The 27,342-nt window shown below is 36.7% G+C and overlaps 1 protein-coding gene across 4 annotated transcripts in view; it reads right to left on the bottom strand.

The window, feature by feature from the left end:
• Fstl5 (follistatin like 5) overlaps positions 1-27,342 on the bottom strand; it is a 567,974-nt gene that overhangs the window by 499,455 nt on the left and 41,177 nt on the right. For all 4 annotated transcript variants that reach the window (XM_037206672.1, XM_037206671.1, XM_028867183.2 and 1 more), the window contains exon 2: positions 6,118-6,260. In XM_037206672.1, coding sequence (XP_037062567.1) covers positions 6,118-6,243 — 126 coding nt within the window. In that variant the 5' untranslated portion in view covers positions 6,244-6,260. The remainder of the gene's footprint in view (positions 1-6,117; positions 6,261-27,342) is intronic.

Raw genomic sequence — 27,342 nt, 5'->3', positions numbered from 1 at the left:
AGTCAACTTTGCCCATATAGTACTGAAGTTTAATCAGATTTATTAAGTATTAGTTCTGACTTGATACATGGCCCAGTCCCAATATATATTGGAAGATAATCCAAACATAGCTTTTTGTGCTCCTACAAATCTGATGACCTGAGCCACAAACTGACCATTATTTAATCTAGGCTACCTATTGAGGCATCAAAAGAGATTCCCAGTAAAAAGAAGCCATTGCTGTGTTGAAGATACTACAATGTTAACTTCATGACTGTGTTGAAGAACCCAAGAAGTACCGTGGGTTCCCTTTAATAGTCTTTTTAATAATCATTCATTTCCCACCACTGGCTCTGACATAACATCACTGTGTATATCTGTTAAAAAGCCATGGATTGTTTCTTAGTAGAACATTCGTTTGTACCAACATCAAACTATATAAACATTATATAGTTCAAATACTGATACTATGCCGACTGTCATTGCTGAATATTGGAATGTTCTTTGTCTCTAACTCGAGGGACTTCTGTTACTAATTGTGAAACTATGTATGCTTAAAGAAAACTATTATCTATAAAGTGGGTGAAAGGAAAAATCTCAGACCTTTCATGGTTACTGGCAGCATACAAATATACTCACTGAACAAACCTTAATACATCTTTCTCTGCCCTCCCAATATTTGTAAGAAAAAAAAATGATCAATGAACTCAGAAGAATTCCTCTTTGTCAGCAGTACACCATTATAATATTTCTTTTAAAGTCTTTTATCATGAGAATAATAAAATTCAGAAAGTATATAAACCTATCAGTAATCCAAGCACAACACATTTCTAAAAGGGTTTCTATTTTATATGTTCTTTATTTTACCTTTACTAACATCTTTGACAAAATTTTTGTACACTTAAGGACCACCACCAGATATGTAAATGAACATATATAATGAATTAACCATTATCACTGAGCTAGTAAAGATACCATTACTCACATATTTATTATTTTTTCTATGTGTATGTGTGTATGGCAAGAATTCTTTAGATCTACCCTCTCACAAATAAGTAGAAATGCATTACTTTTAGCTGTAGCCAGCACATCATACATCAAATCTCCAGAAGTTATTCATCTTGCATGACAAAAAACTTTTTCAAAACTCTTGGCTCAGCAAGTGTTGCCACAGTCTCTTAAATTAAGGGAGAAAACATTTTCTTGTTTTTGAATATGAGACAGGTTTTCACACTGTAACTTAAGATGGCCTGAAAATCACTTTGTACCCCAGGCTGGCCTAGAACTCACAGCAATGGGCCTCTGAGGTTCCTTTAGTGTTTATCTTTGTCCCTATACTTCTCTCCTGCTGCTTTCCATTAGTCCATATCTATCAGCGTTAGTACAAAAGCAAAAGAAAAGAAAAAATCTTATCTCACAAAGCAGTTCTTTGAATTATATGGTATCACCATGAACAGCTACACTCTCAAGAATGATTAAATTTCACACAGTCTTTGCCTCATTCACACAGTGATCCTCACAGAGAAATTCTTTGATTTCAGGGGGAAAAATCATAGATCAGCTTCAATTTGCCAGGTTAGCTGGATAAGACACTCTGGTCAAAGAGAGATACAGACACTTAACAGCCTTTAAGTGGCCCCATTAGAGACACTCAAAGAATACTATGGTCCTCATACAGTCTTCCATCAGTCAATACAGTGGCAGTATGATCAGCACTACAGATGGAGAAGTAGGCAAGGTAGGCGCTGATACAAGGAAGATGTACAGTCCAGCAAGTAGAGTGCTTGTTGATATTTGGAGATGCCATTACATAAATATTACAGGTTATACAAAGAAGAGGAGGCTAACTTATTCTGAGATGTTACATGTAAGCAACTAGAAGGTGGCAGCTGAATAAGGGAAAAATGAAGATGCGCAAAATTCAAAAATGATAATGAAACAAGGAGCAAAAAAAAAGGAACAGAAAAAAAAGCATCATATGGGAATGATGTGCAATAGATACAGGAAAGAGTTCTAGTTTTGTTTTTATCTGTGAAGAGAAGCTGGGGAGCACAAGAAGATGACAGACAAATCCCAAATTCAATGAATTAACATAATAAAGAGCTTTCCTCCAATCCTTGTTCCATGATACCCTAACTAACAGGTTATATTTTTCATCATGTGTTTTGGACAGACTGGAAAGTTAAATGGTTAATATTTGTCATGCTATAGGGTAAAGGAGAGTTCTGGGAGATTTTTTTTTCAGTTATGGGAAAATATACTGACAATTATGCTTCACACAGCTCTGTTCTTAACTCACTGGCCACAATGTTACCTTATTTTCTCCAAGACAAATTTCTTTCTTTAACATACTAGCAGACAGCATGCGGCCACAGAGGGGATACTAAGCAAGGAGTTAAGACTTTACTCAATGGCCCATAAAAGACCAGAACTGAGAGTCTAACTCAGTGCTGCCCCCAACATTACCAGAAGATTAAAAGTCATATACTTTCATGGGATGGGAAGATCAACAGATTGGTAAGTGTAGAATATTCTTAACATATCTAGGAGAGTGTCACAGTCTCTCCAAGGATCTGCCCTCTTCTTTCTGATTGATTATTTAGTCAGTTTCAAGGTTGTCATGGAAATTGTAAACCATCACGGCACTGTAAATGAGGAATTTACTAAGAGGATTAGTTTTCAAAAAGTAGTAATGAAACTGGAGGACTAGCAGAGGTCAAGATGGCAGGCAAGTATATTTGAAGTGGTATTCTGCTACATCTTTTATCTCACTTTTTACAGGAATTCGCCATTATCGCACAACCAGGCATTGTAACGCACATGCTGAACAAGCAAGGAGACTTGGGCAGGGGTGAGGAAAGGAAAATAAGGGGAAAAAATGAAGAGATGGAGAAAAGAGTACACATAACCACAAAGAGATCCAAACAACTATTGTGGGGGCTGGAGAGACATCTCAGCAGATAAAAGGGCGTGTTCCTCTTGTAGCCAACTCAGATTTTATTTCTAGTGCCCACATGGTGGTTTATAATAATCTGTGATTCCAGTTCTGGGGATTCCAATGCCCTCTTCTGACTGCTCTGGACACCAAACAGGCAAGTGACAAACATACATTCGTGTACCCAAAATGCTTGCACATTAAAAATAAAATAAATAAATATGATAAAACATGTAATTCTACTTTTATAAGGACCACAAGGATAAGAATGTAGCAAAATTGTGAACACATGGCACAGAGTTCTAATACTATTAAAACACTCATTTTTTAAAAAAAAATCTATATCAAATTATTTGACTCTATTTTTAAAATCCTAATCTGTAATTTAGGGTGACATTAAAATAAATAGATTCTAAACATCCATGAAATCACATTCCCTTATCTATAAAACAGCAATAAATCCATTTCTTCCATGAGAATGCCCATAAAATTGAAGGATCTAACGTAGAGAATGAAGCCAATAATATAAAATCAAAATAGAGGCAATACGAAAATTATGGGACCTAACATAGAGAATAAAGTTAGAGTGGCAGCTACATAAAAATAAATATCTGGTGACACAGTTACATCTGATGCTGTCTGGTACTCCAACTACACTAATTCTCAAGTGGCACCAATGTCTCAAAATTTTGAAACTCTTCACAATGCACATGCTAGTCTATCATTATTGAACTATGCATATGATGCAAATTTCTGATATCAAAACAATAACCCAGGTGATTTCTATTTCTCCCAGTATGTCCTCACTAGAAGGCTGCCCTAAGCCAGGCTACAACCACCATCAGGAGATACTCATTTCAGAAAACAATATGAACATACAGTTGTTTCGCTTTGTGGGGAGCAGAGGCAACAGTCTAAGAAACAGACATTTCTCTCAGGTCATTATCACGTTACTTTATGATCACTGTCTTTAATTTTAGGGTGCATCTGCCCATCCTCTGTCCTACATTCTTATTTTCCTGTCTTGTTGATGGCTGTAGCATTTTCTTCCTCTCAGTAAGGCTACTTCAGTTCACCTCACTGAGTTATAATAACATCACTCAAATGAAGAGGAAGAGCAGTCCTGTATCCCAGATGACACCACAATTAAATGACAATGTGTAAGAAAGTGGCATGTACAACAGTACACCATGTCTAAGTTTAAAAACATAAATAAAAGCAGAACTTTATGGGGTTTGCATTTTGCAGTTCCTGAGTGCTAATGAAATGCCTCAGATGATGCTGCATAAATGTAGTGAGATAAACACATTAGTAAAACACACAATCAGCTCTCCCTCAGACTTATATTTGTAGAGTATAATTAAGATTTCTATAATTAGCATGGCAAGTTTATTGTTACTCATTTTACTGCAAGATACAGACATATGAATTTTAATCACATTTTTGATACATACAGCTGGAGATGATGAAATATGTACGCATATGTTCATATCTGTTGTAACATTTCAATATGATTTGACAAATTAGTCCCTTTTTTGTTTGCTTCAAAATGTACTGAGTATGTAGGTTGTCTTAGTTTGCTTTCTTTACTATGATAAACACCATGACCAAAAGCAACTTGGGTGTTATTTGGCTTACTTGTCATAACCACAGTTGTTCATTGAGGGAACTCGGGATGGGAACCCAGGGCTGAAACCTAGAGGCAGCCAGTGAAGCAAACACTATGAAGAAATGCTACTTACTGTCTTGCTTCCCACAGCTTGTTCAGTTTGCTTTCTTTCACTCTTTTTAAATATCCACTTTCACACACACACACACACACACACACACACACACACACACACACACAAACAGACACGTATGAGCACATACAGGCTTACAGACATACACACTGTCACTAGGTACCTTTTATATGCAGCTTCATCTTAGAGCTGAACAAAGCTGTTTAAAAGTGATGTGTTTTCATGGCAATTCCTGCCCTGTTTTCTAAATACCAACCATCACACACCATTGCTATTGATTTAGAAATAGGGGTACAATAAAAATATTAAGATATAATAATTGTTAGAGCATGCATGCTCTTCTCAAGGTTAATTCATCCAGTTATGTCTTTTCTTTTAAAAATAGGTCAAATTGCATAGATAAGTATATGGATATTTTAACTTGTAAATTTAACTGAAAAACATTCTCATAAATATTCACACTGATGCACAAATCTGGGGTCTTGTATTATGCAGAAAACCAATGAGATGTAATTAAGCATTTTATCCATTAGTTCTCTACCAAAGGTTGACCCCAACAGTGTCTCACAGAACCAGGAAAGGCATGGATGCAGTTTCTGACCTCAACACGTGCATTTTAAAGCAAAGAAGCGGCACAAAATTATCCTTTACTAGATATGTTACATCGTAAGTTAAACTTGTTTATTTTGAAGTTAAAAAAGTTGAACATGAAAAAGGTTTTTTCCAAGAAACACTTCTCTTTTTATGTACAGAACCCAAAATTTAATGATTTTTGATGACATAAAAATATCCAATAATTTCTATTGAAGCTGAACTTTTCCAACATACACATGTATATGTGAACATGCATCTTTGTAGAGATTTACAGAAAGTAATACGTTGTTTTTGCTTTAAAACACTCTGAGATATGTATGAAAATAATAGAAATTAACTGACTGACTCAGTCTTAACTCTTGGTATATAAGTCATTACTAATACTCAGGAGAAATTTTAACATGTTTTTAATGAATGATTTTGTTTTTTAGTGATGTGCACATGTGTGTGACCTTGTTTTATGCACATGTGTGTGCAACTGGCATAAAATCTAGAAGAGGATGCTAGATCGCCTGGAGCTGGAGTGGATATGAGATACCAGATAAACTGTGCACCAAACTCAGGTTCTTTGCAACAACCATATGTGCTCTTACCCATTAATCTCTCTCCCCAGCTCCTACCTGCTGTACTATGTTTTATAATCAGAATACATCTATTCATCATCAAGACAGTATTCTATTCACAAAACTGTAATTTTTCAGTTGCTGATATTTCCCATTTTTAAAGCTTCATTGTTTTTACAAAATGGAAATTATTGAAAGCATATTGGGATATAAATGTCCCTAAATGAACAGTAAATTCACATTTAATTTCTTAGTTCACAAATCAACTAGAGGGCATTTGAATAGACTGACAAATAGGCCATACCTTATGTCGTAATCTCATAAGAGGTTGATAAGATTTAATGCCATATCCTGATTCTTTTGTTGGCCTCCCTTCGGACTCCAGAAAGATGCATCCAAGAATCAAAACAGCTGTCCAGGACTTAAACATCCTTATTGATTTTTCACCTGCCAAAATTAGAATTTTAAAAATCAAAGAAAATACTTCATATGATAAAGAAATATATCAAAAAATTCAATATCATTAAGAAATCCTTATACATTGAATCAGAGCTCTCTGGTGTGTGAGTATGTATTTGGTACACACCCCCCAATGAACACTACCCTCTGTTCATTACAAAACACTGGTACTTTTTAAAATCAATCTCACAAATGACAAAATTTAAAAAGTAGGCCTTGATAAAAAATCTTTTGGGGGAATATTCAATAAAAGGTAGATTTAAAAATGTAAATAAACCATGACTAATATTCTAAATATTTGTACAAAATACAACTATAACTATACTCATACACTTTAACTACTCTTTAGTATAAATCTTTACTACTCTATACAGTTTTAGTTCTCTGTTAAGGACTTGTTAGAAGTTCATAAGATACTAGTCTATGGCACAAACTCAGTATAGTTCAGCAGAACTTAAGCAGGTGAGGCCTACTGAGTTACTAATGATTGTCTCAATATTATTTAAAATGGAACATCTTAGAATATTGGTATACAAAGGATTTTTGCTATCATCCTGTGATATTTATATTATTCGGTACTTTGGATGGAGCAGAGAAGATACAAAATGGCATAAGGTTGTCACAGAAACATCAACACTTTTCAAACATACACTAATCTTATGTTTTGAGTAAAACTGCATTTCATTTTGCCACTTTTACCAGGACACCTCATTCCTTATTAACATATAAAAGTGTTTTCTTTTTACATTTAAACCAATGATATGAATAACTTCTTGAAAACTGAAATCAATTATTTAACCCCAAGCTATAGTGTATTTTTCTCAGCAATTTTCTTCAATCTGTAAACTAAATCACTCTTATTTTAATATATTTTATCCCCAACTTCCCAAATTCCTCAAGTATTTGAAGAAAGAAATTGAGAAGATATCAGAAGATGGAAAGATCTCCCATTCTCAAGGATCACTAGAATTAACAACAAAAATGGTCATCTTACCATAAGCAATCTAAAGACTGAATGCAATACCCATCAAAATTCCAACACCATTTTTTACAGACCCTGAAAGTACAGTACTCAACTTCATGTGGATAAAGAAAAAACTCAAGATAGCTAAAACAATCCTGTACAATAAAAGAACTTCCAGAGGTATCACCAACACTTCTTTCAAGCTCTACTACAGAGCTATAGTAATAAAAACTGCATGGTATTGGCATAAAAAGAGACAGGTGGATCAATGGAATAGAATTGAAGATCCAGATATAAATTCACACAACTATGGACACTTAATTTTTGACAAAGAAGTCAAAGTTATACAATAGAAAAAAGAAATCATCTTCAAGAAAAGGTGTTGGTATAAACGGATGCCAGCATGTAGAAGAATGGAAATAAATCCATAACCCATATCTGTCACCCTGTTCAAAACTCAAGTCAAAGTGGATCAAAGACCTCAACCTAAATCAAGCAAATTTGGAATCAATCTACCTCAAGACCCAATTGTACCACTCTAGGGCATATACCCAAAGGATACACAATCATACCACAAGGATACTTGCTCAATTATGTTCATAGAAGCTTCATTTGTAATAGCCACAACCTAGAAACAACATAGATATCGCTCAAATGAAGAAAGGATGAAGAAAATATGGTGCATTTACACAATGGAATATTATTTAGCTGTTAAAAACAATGACATCATGAAATGTGAAGAGAAATGAATGGACATAGAAAAAAATCATCCTGAGTGAAGTAACCCAGACCCAGAAAGACAAACATGCTGTGGGATGGTCTGTATGTGCTCTGATTGGTCAATAAATAAAACACTGATTGGCCAGTGGCCAGGCAGGAAGTATAGGTGGGACTAACAGAGAGGAGAATTGAGAAAACAGGAAGGTGGGAGGAGACACTGCCAGCTGCCGCCATGACAAGCAGCATATGAAGATGCTGGTAAGCCACAAGCCACATGGCAAGGTATAGATTTATAGAAATGGATTAATTTAAGATGTAAGAACTAGATAACTAGAAGCCTGAGCCATTAGGCCAAACAGTTTAAATAAATATAAGTGTATGTGAGTTTATTTTATAAGTGGGCTGTTGGACTGCCGGGGCTTGGTGGGACCAGAGAGAAAAAACTCTAGCTATACAAACATGATTGGTGATTACCCTAATAGTCATGAGAGAGCCTTCATCCAGTAACTGATTGAAACAGATACACAGATTCATCACGAAATATCAGGCTGAGCTCTAGAAATCCTGGACAGAGGGAGCGGGGATTGTACAAGTCAGAGTAGTCAGGGACATCACAAGAAAACCCACAGATACAAGTAGCCTGGGCTCATGGGAGCTCACAGAGTCAGAGCCAAAAATGAGGAGTTCTACATGGGACCAGCCTAGGTCCTCTGATATATGTAATAGTTGTGTAGCTTGGTATACTTGTGGGACTTCTAGAAGTGGGAGCAGGGCCTGTCTCTAATGCTGGTTTTTGGAACCCTGTTCTTCATACTGGGTCCTTGGTATAGAGAGAGGTTCGTAGTCTTACAGCAACTTGATGTGCCATGCTTTGTTGATATCCATGGGAGGCCTACCCTTCTCTAAACAGAAACAGGGGAGGAATGGATTGAAGAGGTGGGCAAGGGAGGGAAGGGAATGGAAGGGAAGGAGGGAAGGGTCATTTATTTTACATCCTTCAGTCAGGATGTAAAATAAATAAATAGATAGATAAATAAATAAATAAATTTTAAAAAGTAATATAAACATAGTTTTAGCCATTTTCTTTTTCTGCCACTTAACTCACGATTCCCTGCTCATTTCTCCATCAAGAAAACTTTTAACTACCTCATGCACAAGCTGTACCATCCATGTTACAAAAGAACATTAAATATGCATAACACATATTTTACAAAGCATCTACACCAACGCTCCTGTAAAGAGACCCCTCAACTATGTTCCCAGAGGAACCCTAATAAAATTATCAGTTAACCATGTTAGGCTTGAGGAGAATGTTTGTGGTGTATCATTGGTACCCTGTTTGAAACGAATAGGTATTTATTCATGTCTCAACAGGACAAGTCACACAAGTCACACCCTGTAATACTGCTCCCAAGTTATTATTTATTGTTATATGTCAATTGCCCTTCAATTGAAAGCATTTGCTTGTGATTATATATCACTATTATGATCCTTGAAAAACACTATTTCCAGTAGATCATGTGTCTGTCTTCTCCAACTTTCTCTCTTTCTCTCTCTCTCTCTCTCTCTCTCTCTCTCTCTCTCTCTCTCTCTCTCTCTCTCTCTCTCTCCCTCATACACACACACACACACACACACACACACACACACACACACACACACACACAAAATCATTAGTCAATGTTGTATATCTTTTCACATTTTTAGTATCATACCACCTGGATCTAGCAAAGACCCTGTATCTAGTAAATACTCAACAAACTAATAAAAAAAATGACCCTCTTCTTGAATTCTGAGGATAAGGAAAGATTGTATATCTTTGATGTCAGACAATTTGAACGGCAGCTCTGTGGTGGTATTGTGTTCCCCAAAATATTGCGCACCCTAATAAACTTATCTGGAGTCAGAGAACAGGAAAGCCACTAGATAGAGAGGCCAGAAAATGGTGGCACACATGCCTTTAATCCTATTACTTGGGATGCAGAAATCCAGGCAGATCTCTGTGTTTCAAGGCCACACTGGAAACAGCCAAGCATGGTGACTCACACGTTTAATCCCAGGAAGTGATGGCAGAAAGCAGAAAGGTATTTAAGGTGTGAGGACCAGGAACTAGAGCTGGTTAAGCTTTCAGGCTTTTGAGAAGCAGTTCAGCTGAGATTCATTTGGATAAGGACTCAGAAGCTTCTAGTCTGAGGAAACAGGATCAGCTGAGGAACTGGAGAGGTGAAGTGGCTGTGGCTTGTTCTGCTTCTCTGATCTTCCTGCATTCACCCCAATAACTGGCCTTGGGTTTGTGTTTATTCACAAGACTCTTAAAGATTCCTGCTACACAACTCCTCTTTGCACTGCTGTTACAAGTCATGTGAGAACCTGAGAAAACCATGTATTTTCCTTTACATTTATCTCTTTTCTCTTATTTTGATGCACACCCTAATGAATAATCTTCCATTCAGAAACCAATTTAAACCAATTTCAAATATACATCTTATGAGCAATTTTAAACTCTTCATTTTGATATATAGTTTATTCATTCTTTCAGAGTAAATATTTGTTTATAAGACTCTAGATAGAACATTTTAGTTGTAAGAGAGATGATTAAAAAGAGATCAGCTCAGGTATAGAGATAGATTCCACAATACTTCTGCTGTCTATATACTTAACCAAGAGGGTGAAGGAAAAGACTGCAAAAGCCTTGTCCTATAATGACTAGGCTTGGTGAGGGTGGGCATTGCCTAAAGGAGGTCAATCGAGGACACCCTCAATCTTCTCTCAGTCTCCCCAATGGCATTTTTTACTCTCTCTCTCTCTCTCTCTCTCTCTCTCTCTCTCTCTCTCTCTCTCTCTGTGTGTGTGTGTGTGTGTATGTGTGTGTGTGTATGCAGAGAAAGAGACTCAAACGCACATGACTAAAATTTAATTCATTTTAATACATCACCCCAATCATTTATATTTGGTATTTAAAATTCTACACAATTATAATTAAAATAATGTTATCCTCTAATATTTGTGTCAAAGGCAGGAAATAAAAAAATGTTTCTTTAAATTTCACTGAAAGCTTGTTATCATTAAGTCAGAATGTACTTCTTGAGTCAAGCACAGTCATGTACAAAAACATTTCAGTCAATCACAGTTAACATTTATGATAGTTGCCACATAAGATAATAATGAAACTGAAAGACCACTATATCCAATTCTGTCATAGCGGCCTTGCTATAAGACAAAACATTGTTCCCCTTCTTGTGATAATGCTGAATAGATAGATAGATAGATTATTGTGCTGTCAATCATAGCAAAGAATACTACAGTTGATCTGAGCATCCCAGTTGATAATGCTCATAAATGACTGTACATATAATATATATATATATATATATATATATATATACACTTTTACCATTATATTTTTAATATATCTGTACAATGTACTTGTGTTTTCAGCATATTACTTTTTCATCTAAAATTCTTCATACAACAAATATATTTTGATATTATTTTCCCTCCATCAACTCTTCTTTCTAGATTTTTCTCAGTCACCCAACTTCATGTTCTTTCATTCTCTTAAAAAAAATTCAAAACCAAAACAACAACAAAAATGGAATCCATTTTGCGATGACCAACCTCTCTGTATCGTGAAGACAACAATGTGGTTCAAAAGGTAATTATATGAAAATTTATAGTGTCACAATCGACTCAAGTGACCTCATGATTGAAGAAAGGCCCAATAAAAATGACACTAAGTGAAGAACAAGTGTGAAATGCTTATAAAGTCCACAATAGCATTCAGGAATGCCCAAGGTCCTTGTGTTTGCTCATTGATTCACCTAGACAACTTCTACTTCTCCAAGGTCAATTCATAGTGAGCTCCACATAAAACTGGAGTGCTTTTCAATCTGGTGTGTAATTTTTAACTGGACTTTCCAACATTCAAATATATTTAAACATATAAATATTTACCATTGTGTTATAATTGCCATAGCATGCAGTATTGTATCCTGCTATATAGATTTGCAGCTTGTGAGAAAGAGGCAACAGCCTATAATATAACTGTGTACAGTTGTTATCTATACATTCCAAGATAAAGAATTCTCTAAGATATTATCCCAAATAAAATATGATTTAATGATGCCTCATTATTAATTGATGTATGACTATGAAGCCTACTTTTCCTATCTAGTCTATAACTTTCATAAAATTTACCATGATTATTTTTATTGATAGTCCTGATTTTCAAGTCAAAAAATCCTAATAATAAGGACCTTTGAAAAAATTAAATATATATATATATATATATATATGTATATATATATATATATATATATATACATATATATCATCACAGTGAAAGCTACATGGCTGGAGTCCTTTCACTCAGAATCATGGACAGATTTAATATTAAAATTCAAATTACTTCTTCCTTGGTAGAACTACAGTTTTGATTAACAAATAAACATTTAATCTTATCAGCATAGACTGAAACATTAGAAGATAAATAAAGCTTATTTCTATGTTTATCTTTTGTGTGTAGGTATGTTGAATATTTGCCATGGGTACATCACTAAAAAATAAATGAATACAATAGTAACAATAATCTGCCAAGTAAATAGATTACACCTCTGTGCTGGTCAATCTGCATCGTCAACTTGGTTGGACAAATCTCTGGGCAGGTCCATGAATGAGGATGTTACCAGAACTGTTTGAGTGAGAAGGGAAGGCACACTGTGAACCTGGTCAGCATTGTACCAGGGGGTAGGGCTCCAGACTGAGTGAAAAGGAGTGAACTGAGCATCTTACTCACTTCTCTCTGCTTCCTGACTGCATGTGATCAGGTGCCTCATGCTTCGGCCACCTCAGTCAGAGCTGCACTAGCCAGGCCCCCTCATCATGATGAATTGTAGCATCAATGTGTAAGCCAAAATAAATCTTTCTTTAAGTTGTTTTGATGTGGTATTTTGTGATAGCAATGAGATAAGTGACTAGAAGAGAAAGAGAGAGAGGGGAAGGAAGGAAGGAAGGAAGGAAGGAAGGAAGGAAGGAAGGAAGGAAGGAAGGAAGGAAGGAAGGAAGGAAGGAAGGAAGGGAGAAAGACAAAGAAAAACAGAAAAGAAAAAAGGAAATGAAACCAATAAATGAAGTCATTGGAATGTAGGAGAGGTTAGAGCCAGAAAGCTCACAGGCAAGTGTAAACAGAGCTTAATAGAACTGAGGACAGCAAAAAAAATTCTCATGTTTCAGAAAGGAGCAAGGACATTGTTGGGAACATGGATTCAGGCTATTTGTGTTACATTCTGGCAAAGAATCAGGGTTCATTCAGCTTATGCTCTGAGGATTTCCATGGCTTTGAACACAATGTGATCAACTGCCCCGTGTTCCTTATCTTATATCAGTAGTTGTTGTAACTGACACGCCTTCATGAGCTGTAGTAATCTCCCTTGTCCTCAAGTTGCTCCCATTAGGTGTTTGTCACAACAAGCAGAAGAATAATTGGTGCATCTCCTTAATGGGAGCTCAAAAAGCAATTAGGATCATCTCATTGCTCTTTGGGGTACTATCATATCTTCCAAAGTTAAATCATCCTCACAAAGGGTACTAGGAACTGTAAATGAGCAGAAATCAGGACCATACTTGGACTTTTTTAACTTTAATAACTTCTGACAACCTGTTAAATTTAACAGTTAATTGGCACTTGTTTGACAGCACATTGGGACCACTGAGAAGCATGTGAGTAAAATACCAGCCAGAACATATGATACAGTGATAGCCCCATGGCATTTTGTAACCCCTTCATTTATGCAGAACATAAAAACACCTCATTTTTAACTAACAGAAAAATGTACCTAAAAATGATCTGCCTAATTAGATTAATAAAATTATATTTTGAAGTGGTGAGGAAACCTGATATTCCAAGCATTCAGAAGGCAGAGGCTAGAGGATTACCACAATTAGAGGTAAGGACTTAGGCCAGGAACTAAGGCCAGCCAGAGCTACACAATAAGTTCCCGTCTTAGTAAAAAGCAGACACATAGAGCCTCCCATGGCAAGACCCCTTGAGAACATCTGTCTCTGCCTCTGGCTATGCCCTGGGACCTAGCCCAAGTGGTACACAGAACTAGCAGTGATAAGAAACCTCTATCTCACTCTACCACCTGCTCTGGGACAAAACATTGAAAGCCAAACAAATGGCAGCTGGAAGTAGACCACTGAACACCACACAGATGCCCACTGTATGGCATTGCTAAGGAAGCTATTAATATTCCCTGCTGGTGGTAACAATCCTCAGTCCCACTCTTTCAATTGCCCCTAGGAACTTGCTCAAGCAGCCATGCATGCAGCCTGTAGGACCCTAGTGACACCTTCCTCCCCAAGTAGTCACAGAACTGGAATGCCCTCAGCCTCCACACAAATCAACACATAGTGATCAAAATAACAAGTTTCAGACACAGTTTCCCTAATCAAAAACCAATCAAGATAGGGTGACAGCAAAACAGAACAAAAATCCCACTTAACAAAGATGGACCATAAATTAATACCAGAAAACATAGTCAACAACCAAAATCAGAGTTGCCCAGGTCCCAACACAAAAATATAAGTAAAGTAAAAAATGTAGACAATGTTTTCTCCTCAATGTCATCAATCTTATACTAACGTTCTGAAAGGAAATCAACATATATGAATCTCAAAATGTACAACTGGAAGGAGCAACTATAGAGACATCGAAGAATCCAAGGAGTTCAGAGAAGATGTCAACAAACATCTGAATAAACTTAGAAAGAATAAACTCCTGACTGAAGCCCAGACACAAACACAAATGGCTAACTGAAATTGAAATAATGAAGATAGTTTAAGACACGAAAAGTAAATTCAGCAAAGAGAAACACTGAAAAATACAAATGAAATGAATTTGTATATGAAAATAATAGTATATCAAATAAAAAACTGGGTTGGAATTCTGATTAACAGAATAGATTATGTAAATGACAGAATAGCAAGATATGAAAACAGAGTAGAGAAATTAATTCTTTCATAGAAAATGGTAGATTTTTTTTTTCAAAAGAAACCTCATGAACATAATATTCAGGAACTTTGGAAAGCCATGAAAAGTCCAGATCCATGGACACAAAAAGAGAATAATTCTAAGTCAACAACACAGAATAAATGTATTTCTTAGAAAAACGGCATAGCATTTATCAGAGATGTTTCTTATGACAGCAAATAGTGGTTAACTCAAAAAACCATAAATTGCCAAAATTCTGAGAATAAGTGATGATGGCATGCTCTGTCCCAAATGGGAAGCTACAATATCCCTGATCTAAGTCTTAGAAAACATTATAGAAGAGGGGTTAGAAAGAATGTTAAAACCCAGAAGATAGGAAGAAGGGCTATGAAATGCCATCATCTTAGAATGACACAGGCATTTCAAAAGTGAACTCAATGCAGCTATGTTCAAGGAACCTAGCAAAAGGCAGATAGGAAGATTATAAAGTTAAGGATGAGAAGACATGCAACACAAAGGTGTCTGTGAGAAGCAACATAGCCAGAGCACCCATGAACTCACTGTCACCATTGTTATCTGTGTAAGACAAAAATGTTTTGGCCTATCAATTCATGGAAGAGTTGATGGTAGATGTCACTTACTTCAGTGGTATAGCCACAGATCCACTGTCTTTCTTCCACCGAATAATTTCCCACCTATGCTCTGGGAAGTAACTCTAATTAAACTCAGTGGGTTATACACAAAAAGATGATGACATGAAGTAGGAAATGGACTTGCTGAAAAGAATGATGTGAGAGGGAGGGGTAGAGTGAAGCGGTATTGTCTTAGTTGGGGTTTCTATTGCTGTCATGATAAACCATGACCAAAGCAACTTGAAGAGGAAAGGGTTTATTTGATTGCCACATCCTAGTCCATTGAGGGAAGTGAAAACAGGAACTCAAACAGGGAAGGTACCTGGAGACAGGAGCTAATACTCAGGCCCAGAGAGGAATGTAGTTTATTGGCTTGCTCCCCATGGCTCAATCAGCCTGCTTTCTTATAGAATCAAGGACCAGCAGCCTAGAAATAGCACCACCCACAGTGGATTTCCTCTCCCATCCATCAATAATTAAGAAAATGCACTACTACAGCTGGTTTTTATGCAGGTAGTGTCTCAATTAGGGCCCTATGTATCAGATGACTCTAGCATTTGTCAAACTGATATAAAAATAAGAAGCACAGAATGCAGGAGAAAAGGTTTCCTTTTCAGTATATAACTCAGTAGACCATGGTTTTTATGGTGGTAACATCTACGTCAGTTACATTGCTTCAAAATTTAAATTTGTGTGATTTGGATTGGAACTTCCTTCTTATAATTTTGGGAAACAAATAAAATGTCTTCTAAAGATAAAACAATATAGAATTTAAGACATTGAGGGAATTGTTACATATATATATTATGTATGATTGGGAAAATGCTGTCAAATGATAGAAAGCTGCCGATCTCATCAAATGTGGCAGATAGGGAAAGTGGTTTGCAGGCTTCAGCTACGGTTACTTCAGCTGCTTCTCACTCCATCATGGCACCTCTTAACACTGTCTTGGGAAAATAGCAGAGTTTCAAGGAACAAGCTTCAGTGCTGTCATTTGGCCTCTGACAAAGTCACACCAGCCTTCCTGACCTCTGCTGACATTTTCTATAGCTCCTTTAAGTGACATTTCACTGTAGTTGGTTGTTCCAGACAGGTTCTCATTCCCATCCAGGACAAAATGAAAGTGGACTGTAGTAGTGACAGTGTGCCCAGGTTCTTCATTTTAGGTCAAATCATTGCTCTGTTCTGAAACAGGAGGGAGGCCTACTTGATCATTAAGATCCTTTACTTTCAGCCATTTGAGTTTCCCCTGTTGAGAATTCTGTTTAGTTCTAAAGCCCATTTCTCAATTGGACTGTTGGTCGTTTTGATGTCTAATTTCTTGAGTTCCTTATATATTCTGAATATCAGTCCTCTGTCACATGTGGGGTTGGTGAAGATCTTTTCCCATTCTGTAGGCTGTCGCTTTGCCTTGTTGACCATATCCTTTGCTCTACAAAAGCTTCTCAGTTTCAAGAGGTCCCATTGATTGATTGTTTCTCTCAGTGTCTGTGCTACTGGTGTTATATTTAGGAAGTGATCTCCTATGCCAATGTGTTCAAGACTCCTTCCTTGACTGGACTGCTACTCACATCACCAGTGAGGCTACCTGGAAAATGGGGCCCCAAGAAAGACTCGGAGAAATGGATGAGATCTACATGAACAGCCTGGACATATGGGAGCAATGAAGGGCAAGGGTCGAGGGAAAGACAGCGGGAGATCCCAGCTGGATCAAGAACAGAGAGGGAGAACAAGGAATAGGAGACCATGGTAAATGAAGACCACATGAAAAAAGGAAGAAACAAAGAGCTAAAGAGGCCCACAGAAATCCACAAAGATACCCCCACAAAAGACTGCTGGCAATGGTGGAGAGACAGCCGGGACTGACCTACTCTGGTAATGGGTTGGCCAAACACCCTAATAGTTGTGCCATAAACCCCATCCAATGACTGAGGAATCTGGATGCAGACATCCACAGCTAGGTCCCGGGTGGAGAGATGGGAGTCTAATTAGTGAGAAAGAGGAGGGTTTATATGAGCGAGAATTATTGAAACCAAGGTTGGATAAAGCACAGGGACAAATAGCCAAACGAATAGAAACACATGAACTATGAACCAAAGGCTGAGGGGCCCCCAACTGGATCAGGCCCTCTGAATAGGTGAGACAGTCGATTGGCTTGATCTGTTTGGGAGGCATCTAGACAGTGGTACCAGGTCCTGGGCTCATTGCATGAGTTAGCTGTTTGAAACCTGGGACTTATGCAGGGATGCTTGGCTCAATCTGAGAGGAGGGGACTGGACCTGCCTGGACTGAATCTATCAGGTCGATCCCAGTCCTCAGGGGAGACCTTGATCTGGAGGAGGTGGGAATGAGGGGGTGATGGGCTGGGGGGAAGGAGAGGGGGGCAAGAAGGAAGAGAACAAGGGAATCTGTGGCTATTATGTAGAACTGAATAGTATTGTAAAATAAAAAAAAATAAAAAGAAGGAAAAAAAAAGATCCTTTACTTTACTGGCTTCTAGAATTCTGTGAAAGAGGAATTGACCCCTTTAGATCTCAGTATGTGACATAAGTAGAGACATTAGTCTAATCATCCATGCTGACTCATGATTTCTGAGTAGATTCAAAGTCACAGACATGTGGAAGCCCATATCTGAGAGAACTTGTTATAATCCCTTTTTATAATCTCTATCCCAAGGTGACTTTTAATCTCTAGTCCAAAATACAAACAGGAGTATCAACTAGGTTTCAGGATACAGGAAACTGGAGTTCATCAAGCATATACTAGAAAGAGATAATAATGTTCTTGGTATTTATAACTCACCTAATCCAGCTATAAGGTGGGGACAAATGTGTCTGAAGAAGAAAGAAAATCCAAAGGTACATTTTCAGATATGCCCAATCAAAATAGGTTAAATTTTTCTAGAAGTTAAGGAAATTTAGGAGAGTAAAATGGATATTTTGGAAAAATGAAAGTGAAAATTGTATTGCAATAGAATAATTGGAAATCATAATTCCTGTCAATGTTTGATACTCTATGTATTAATTGATTTATTCTCATCTGTATTTAAATGAAAAATTATCTCTGAGTCAGGGCTTTTTATTTATTTCTGTGAATTAGAGCAGAAGTTAACACAGGGTATACATTCAACAAATATATTTGAATAAATAAATGAATGGTGATTAGTAATTAATTTGAAATCCATTAAGAGGCTTAACATTCTTCACTTCCCTGAAAACACTTGTTTATGCTGACTGTGAAGTCAGCCAAGAACTGCGTCCTTGCACTCCTAAGTGCAGGGACTCCTGGCATAGGTTAGGCAAGCTGTTTTTGCAGCATTCTCATCCTTCTGCTCACTTTATGTTCTTGTTAATACGCTGAACTCTATGTGGTATTGTAAGTTAGTACCTGTCTAAAATGTGCTTGAACAGTCTAAAAAGAATCCAGTCTTATGAAGTGAAATGGATTTACCCCTTAGGCAGCGGAGTCTCACCAAGAAGATATGTGTTCTCCAGCATCTCACCTGCTTCAGACATTCATACTACCCCAAATCAGCAAAAGTAAAAGTAACTTAGAAAACTAAGAATCTCTACCTTCCTTGTGATAATCAACAAGAACAAGCAGAAGATGAAAATAGGCCATGCCTGTCCTACTAGATATATGTCAGTGAGACTGCACAGTATTTAATACTAAAAATAAGCTTTGATATTTTGATATTTATTTCTTAGATATAAGTAACATATAAAAGAGAAGTTTACAAGTGATAAAATGCCCAAGTTAAGAAAGTTAGTTGTTACTCAAAGGTGTATGACCCAAGCTAAACCCAATCAAGTTTCACTCAGGCTTCTGATCTATAATTCTACTTTTGATTCACATGATAATGCTTCTGAAAAAACTCCTATGTAAAAGAAAACCATAATTCTCATTAAAGATCACTTTGGAAGGGAGGTGTTTTTTTATACTAACTGTAGATCTAGGTGAATGGCAACATGGGACACAGAATGCTAGGATGTCAGAAGAACAACAGCTTGGGGACTGTGTCCAAACAGAGTGGGCATTTTCATGTTGACAAAGCATTTCTTAGTACTGACTTCCTCCTTATTTCACTAGATATGATTGTCCAGAGACTTTTCTTTGAGGTTTTCTGAGCAAAAAATATATATAAACTGTTCAGTATGCCTTTTACTCAGCATGTGAAAGTAGAAAAGAATTTTAAGTTGAGTAAAAAATATTTTTAATTATTTAAATTTATTTAAATAATTTTAAAATTATTTTAATTCCACTTATCAAAACAGGAATTTTTATTTTAGTGACACCTTAATCATTAATCTGAACAAAACTGTTCAAATTCTAATTGATTATACCTTTCAATAAACAGCTTCATTAGAAACCAAAAAGAAGAAGCTAGATTTAGTTTAAAATATTCTTTGCTGTTTTAAAGATGACTACATGGTAAATGCATAGTCATTTAAGTTTGCACTAAGAAAAAGCATTTTTGCTGAATTATGCTAATTTGTTTACAAAGGTATGTGCACTCTGACTTAAACAAACACCATTTATGAAAATATCATGTTATTAAAAGCATGTTATGTGGTAAATGTTTGTTTTTTTTAAAACAATTAAATTCTGTAAGGCCAGAGAAATGGTACAGAGGGGAGAGCAATTAATTCACAAGACTGATAACCCAAGTTTGGTTCCTAGAACACACAAGGACAGGAGAGAATTGACTCCATAGGGTTATCCTCGGACCTTCACTAGTGTACCATGGCACATTCACACACACACACACACACACACACACACACACACACACACACACACACACACTAACAAACATAAATAGTGATTATAGATAGATAAATGATAGAAGAAACATAGATAGATATATAGATAGATAGACAGACAGATAGATAGGTGTAAATCTGTAGCTAGATTATTTCATAACACTAAAATCAATAGATATAGTGAATTAAGAAAAGATCAAAATTTGGCCGGGCGGTGGTGGCGCACGCCTTTAATCCCAGCACTCGGGAGGCAGAGCCAGGCGGATCTCTGTGAGTTCGAGGCCAGCCTGGGCTACCAAGTGAGTCCCAGGAAAGGCGCAAAGCTACACAGAGAAACTCTGTCTCGAAAAATTAAAAAAAAAAAAAAAAGAAAAGAAAAGATCAAAATTTAATCAAGAGCAACATAGTTCAACACAGAACATAACATCAAATAGCAGAAATGGCAAGCAACCCTCCTTTCCACATATGAAGGAAATGACAGTTGGTAAGGTGGGTGCATGTATCCATCATATATGGTAGGTGTAGTGGATCTAGCTATTCTGATTTTGGTATTGCATTGTTAAAATGCACCAATATTACTAACTAGAAATTCACTCTGTAAAGGTCCAAAGTAAATCTCAAAATGTCTATTCAAGGTACTGCTTAAAAGTGACAACTCTGAAGTAATACAAGCCATCCAAAGTCACAATCTTATATAAGCCTTCATATATAAATTAGATGTCTGAGCTTACTGCATATTTCCCCCACTGATGATAAACAAATTGAAATAGCAAAGCACCAACTTCACAGAATCAAACTGACCAAGTTTAAATTTTGTAAGTGTTCCTATTTCATTGATAGATGATGATGATGGTGATGATAGGTAGATAGATGATTGATGATAGATAGATAGATAGATAGATAGATAGACAGATAGATAGATAGATATGTGATAGATGATAGATTGATAATACATAGAAGATGGATGCAGTTATGGTGAGCTTATATAAATGTTTACACATATAAATATGTGTTGATACACAGAAATACATGTGCTATCACACAGAGACTTACTGAGTTACACATAACTATATATGGTTCAAATTGTAATCTTAAGGCCTCATTGACAACTGTAAACCAAAAGGAAGATTAGAATTTAACTAGTAAAGAAATTTTTAAATCTATATAATCTTGCTACACACTGGAGCTTCATATTATACACAGTAATGTCTCAACTTTAAGTAGTTTTACACAAAACAACAGACAATGGCTCATTAACTGTTTTTCAGAAGAGGTCCTCAGGCTTTTCTTTGATTTCAACCATAATTGGATCATTAAAATATAATATATTTAGCCTCAAATGAAATTAATTCTGGTGACAAAGCAGTAAACTCCTCGCCTTGAATACCCGAGGCCTGGATTTGGTCAACGGTACTGAAATTAACTGTGTATGTCTACTTTAAATGATTTTCAGTTAACAATCTTTAAAATATGCTTTATTCAAGTTGTAATGTACCTTATTAAATCAATTGTAATTGGTTTTATCTTCACAATAAACAAACTTGGTTATTTTTCAAAGGTGGTTTAAATTTGAAATAAATGGTTTAAGTTCTGTTATATGACATAAAATGACTGAATAAAACACATGTCAAATGTGTCCAAGGCAAGGTGGTACATACCAGTTGACTACCCGTAGATCTTATCCTTGGATAGCGCCTGATTTCCATGTGACAGTGGAAAGAAGAAGCTATTCTGATTTTGTAAGAAATGTATTTTATGTATTAAAATTTCTAGATTCTAATTCACTTTCACAAAAGGTTGACATTAAACCATTTCTTCTTACTGGGGATAAACTGGCAATGCTTCTTTTAAATATGTCCCAATTCAGGACAAATGTCCACACTCCTTAGCAAACTGTTGGCAGGAGAAAGAGCAGGAGGGCAAAAGTCAAGAGAGCTGATCCTAAGCAGCTTGTCCAGCACTGACCCGCTGGCCTCACCACATTGCTGCTTCACCTGCTGACACACTACACCACACGCTTGCAAATCTGATTTCACCTGAACTATCCCATTGTTGGCTTCAGTCACATTGTATCCTCTAGGTGCCCATGCCCATGCCAAGTCTCTTCTTGTAGTCTTCTTCTGCACTTTCCTCTATTCATCTCTGATTTTTTTTTTTTTTTTTTGGTTTTTCGAGACAGGGTTTCTCTGTGTAGCTTTGCGCCTTTCCTGGGACTCATTTGGTAGCCCAGGCTGGCCTCGAACTCACAGAGATCCACCTGGCTCTGCCTCCTGAGTGCTGGGATTAAAGGCATGTGCCACTACCGCCTGGCTCATCTCTGATTTTTAAAACAGAGAATCGAATCCCATGTGAAACTGATGAAAACACAACGTCATCAGAACAGTTGTCAACATTTTCCTCCCATGTTTTGTTATTAATAGAGAATTATGAGAAGTGAAGTGGAAGTAGTGAGAAAGCCCTTGTTTCTCTACAGAATAAATCCAAAGCAGACATTAGCATGCAAATGAGAACCACCCATTCAAACGATCTCTGCTATATATTTTCTCCAGCCCACTGTGGTTATACCTCATTGAACATCTCACATGTACTCTGTGTGAAAGAGTTATTACCCTGCTTTGTATCTGAGCTGCATGCAGATGTGTTTGATATAGGATGAAAAATGATGTTTTAAGAGTTTTAAAATAATATATTATTTGACCTTGAAAATCTTGCCCTGATTAAAGAAATGAAAGAAATTATTACAGCCTTTCTCTTCTGGATCCGTTGCTCTTGACTATGATTAGCACTTAAGATGTAAATTAAGGGGGAATACAGCTCTTAGGACTGACTTTGCATGAAATCCCAAAGGTACTATGTTACACTTTTTATTTGCTATTAAAGAATCGCTACGGTTCTGTCAATGTCAGATTTCAAACTCAACCTGTATAATAGCAAAGCCTCCTACAACCTGTGTTCCTTAAGTCTAGGGCAGTGTTTCTTATCAGAGGAAAAACTGTCAAGAGTTTTACAATGGAACTGCTTAATTTTCTCTCGACTTAAAAATAAATGTCATGGGGGAAATGGCCTAATCATGGGCATTAGCTGAGCTTCCGAGGCATTTGGGTTTACTATCAAGAAACTGTAGAGAATATAAGAAGGGAGTTGACAGTTAGTGAAGGTCATTACCACCCAATGTATTTCCCAGAAGACTTCCTAAAGACACTGGTCTCCCAGATGTGCAAGGCAAAGAAAGAAGATAATTAGAATGCTCCCCAATGAGGTGTTTTACTTCCTGCTCGACTTAAAGGGGAATATGAAAACCAGCGTGAGATGAACCAGGCCAATCAGCAGACACCTTGAGAACTTTCTCAATACTCTGAACAAAGCAAGCAAGAGTAACTGAAAATTTCAAAAATAAAGGCCGAAACATCATGACCAAACTCTAGTACTGCCGTCATCGCACCAAGTGTTTCTGTGACCAACAGCAGCCAGTGATGAAGAACAAGTCATCAGCAACTGTCACAGAAATAGGTGATTGATTTTCCACAAACAAGTCTTCTACTTCATTTCATACCACTTTTTCAATTTGATATTAAGCCACAGAGAAAATCATGTCAAACTTGAAAGAAATAAAAACTAAAACAGGGAGGTGCAAGCCCCTCCTCCTGCCTCAAGGCTGCACAAGGTGTCCCATCATAGGTAGTGGGCTCCCAAAAGCCTGCTCCTGCACCAGGGATGGATTCTGATCCTAACCTCAGGGGGCCTCCCAAGCAGATGAAGCTACACAATTGTTTCACCATGCAGAGGGCCTAGCCCAGTCCCATGCAGGCTCCACAGCTGTTGATCCAACTTCCATGAGTTCCCACTAGTTTGGTTTGGTTGTCTCTGCAGGTTTCCCCATCATGATCTTAGAGGCCTTGTCTTCTTGTGGGGAGGAGTGGGGGTAGGTTGGGAGGGGAAGACTGAGGGGGCTGGAAGGAGTGAAGAGGGGGATCTTTGATTGGTGTGTAAAATGAATAGAAAAAAATTCTTAATAAAAAAAGAAATTAAAATAAATAAATAAATAAATAAATAAATAAATAAACACCTCAGTAACATTTAAAAAAAAAAAAAAACACTGAAACAGGGTTGGAGAGATGGCTTGGTGCTTGAGAGCACTGGATGCTCTTCCAAAGAACCCTGGTTCAATTCCCAGCACCCACGTGGCAGCTCACATCTGTCTGTAGCTCATTCCAGAGGATTTAACACCCTCACACAGACATATAAGGCAGGAAAAAACACCAGTGAATGTAAAATAACACAAAAGAAGATAGAGAGATGATTCAGCCATTAAGGGTGTTTGCTGCTTTCTCAGAAGACATGAGTTGCATCTCTCACAACTGCCTTAAGTGTAACACTAGAAGATTTGTCTTCTGTCCTCCTTGAATATCCACATAAATGTGACCTACACACACACACACACACACACACACACACACACACGCATGTGCATGCAGAAAAGAATTAACATGTGTTCAATCGATATCCAATAGCCATTTTCTAAGTGGTGTAATGCTATGATTTGGACAAATGCTCCCTCCCCTAGATTCCATGTCATGTTATAGGTGTAAGCAAACATTCCTGGCAAGACGTCATACCTTCCACCAAAACCCCTGCAAGACTGAATAACTGAGTAGAACTTTAATAATTGCAAAGAAGTTAGAATGTTACAGATCCAAAGCCTCTTTAGAATTCATCTTGGGCTATCTTTAGTTCCCTACATAGTCATCCATTGACCACTTCTGCATTTAACCTAACATCATGTGTCCACAAATGAACCCTTTTTGGAATCCATTTACTTACCATAGGCCTAATTTCAGTCAATTATGTCATCATACAGCATTTGATGTCTATATCTGAGATTTCCCCCAATTCATTATTACCCATGTAATAAATGTTTCTACCAATGTATATGAAATATGCCTTGACTTAGGACTTTCTTTGTTATATTACTAAAAAAAAAAGTTATCAAAGTGTTATGACATGGTATTTGAAGTGACCTAAATCTGTATTCTCAGGCCATGGCCATGTTTGGCTTCAAAATAAACTATTTCTTATCCCCTTTGAGGTGACAGTTGTGATTTTTGGCTACACAGGGTATGCTCCATGGACACAGTATCAGAATGTGTTCTGTACCTTTAACATATGAGACCTATTGAAGGTGTTTAGGCCATGGAGGGCTTCCAAATAGGAACTAGGAGGCCTGGGCTCTTTCACTGGCTCTTCCAGGTTTAACATGTGATGTCTGCCAGCATGCACAGTACCACTAATACTCTGCTCCATCAACTGGGAGGGAAATTAGTTTTTATTTCTATTAAGTTAGTTGCCACAGATATTTCATTTCAGTAATGCGAAGCTGGCTAATAATGTTTCCAGCAATATGCTTGAAAAGCGCTATGATTTATGTCTTTGTTCTGTTACTAGAAAACAAAATTGCTAAAAAAAAATGTTACTATTCTAGAATGTGGAATTTGGGGTAACTTAAATCTGTGATTTTGGGCCACAGTCATTCATATTTAGTTTCAGAATAAACTCTTACCCCTCAGCTTGAGGTGATAGCTGTGAATTCACTACATATCAAAGGATGACCTCGAACTTCTGATCCTCCAGCCTCTGCCTCCTTATGTAAGGATTACAGCTGTGTGCACCAGAGTTGGCTTCAAGAATTTTGCTTTTAATGGATTTCTCAAGCAATTTTTTTCCCTTAACCTCATTATTTTTCCTTATTGTATATAATATAATGTACAACTAATCTGTCTTTTAAATTTGTTTAAATGTCTATAACTATTCTTGTCAAGACTTTCATTTGTTTGTCTTTCAACGGTACCAATTGTTTATGTTATTTAGTCAGACATTCTCTAGTAATTTTTTATTATTTTTAGACCTTATTCCTTTTCAAAACAACCTGGATATGTCTATTATTTTGTATTTCTTGACTTTTTCCTGAATTCTGTTTCTGTGATATGAATTTATTTTACTTATTTATTCATTTACTTGTCTGGAAAATTGGGAAACATCCACATGCACGTGTGCCTGACAGTTGGTTGCTTTTCTGTGGTTGCCTCCTTCCCCATCTGGGGGGAATCTGCATGTGTCCCTCAGAGCCGGGTGCTGTGCCTGGGCCTGCTTAGAACATGGTTTGTCTTCTTGATCGATCTTGTTCAACACAAATGTCATCTAAGTGAGTAGACACCTTCCTCCTTAGCCAAAATGAATGCAATCCCAGGATGTGGATTTGAACAGTTTCATTATAGCATCTTGCAAAAAAAGGCATAAAAAGTTTTCATTCTCATTATCTCTGGCTGTCACTTGGCATGCTGCTACGCCTACCTCCCTGTAAATCCTCGGCTTTTGTCATCTGCTGTTCCTTCCTCAGAAATTATGCTCCTGCTGTTCTTTTTCTATGATTTATCTACTATTATATTATCCTTCATATTTTTACTATCATCTCAAAGGATGAGAAAATATTAGAATATCTTCTTTAAAATTGCATTTTTACTCTACCAGATATATGATCACACTGTAATTTGATTGACAAAATATGAAATCTTTTAAGTAAATGCAAAAGCTAATTGAATAGTTGTGAAAAGTTCAAAGAAATATAGTCTCACAGAAACATTGTTACAAAATGCATACTTTATATTTTGGAATAATTTATTTCTTTGAATGTACATAGATAAATCAATAGCATCTTTAATAACTTTCCTGATGAAAGTTAACTGTTCAATTTTATATATGCATTTATGAACACAGATACTAATTTGAATAAAGTACACACACATGCATGTATGTGTTTATATATAGTGAGAATCCAGTTCTAAGCTTCCTATATACAATTAAAATCTAGAAAAGAAAGAATATGCCAGCTTAAATCCTGACATGTTATTATTGGATTTCTATATTGAAATAGAAATGCTTGGGTAAAGAAAATTGATGACACTTACACATTAATTAATTAATTATCTCGACAGTTTTATAAATA

Source organism: Peromyscus leucopus, chromosome 6 (assembly GCF_004664715.2).
Source record: "Peromyscus leucopus breed LL Stock chromosome 6, UCI_PerLeu_2.1, whole genome shotgun sequence".
NCBI classification, from domain to species: Eukaryota; Metazoa; Chordata; class Mammalia; order Rodentia; family Cricetidae; genus Peromyscus; species Peromyscus leucopus.
The sequence above is the reverse complement of the archived record's forward strand: the minus strand, read 5'-3'. Positions and strand labels throughout refer to the sequence as shown.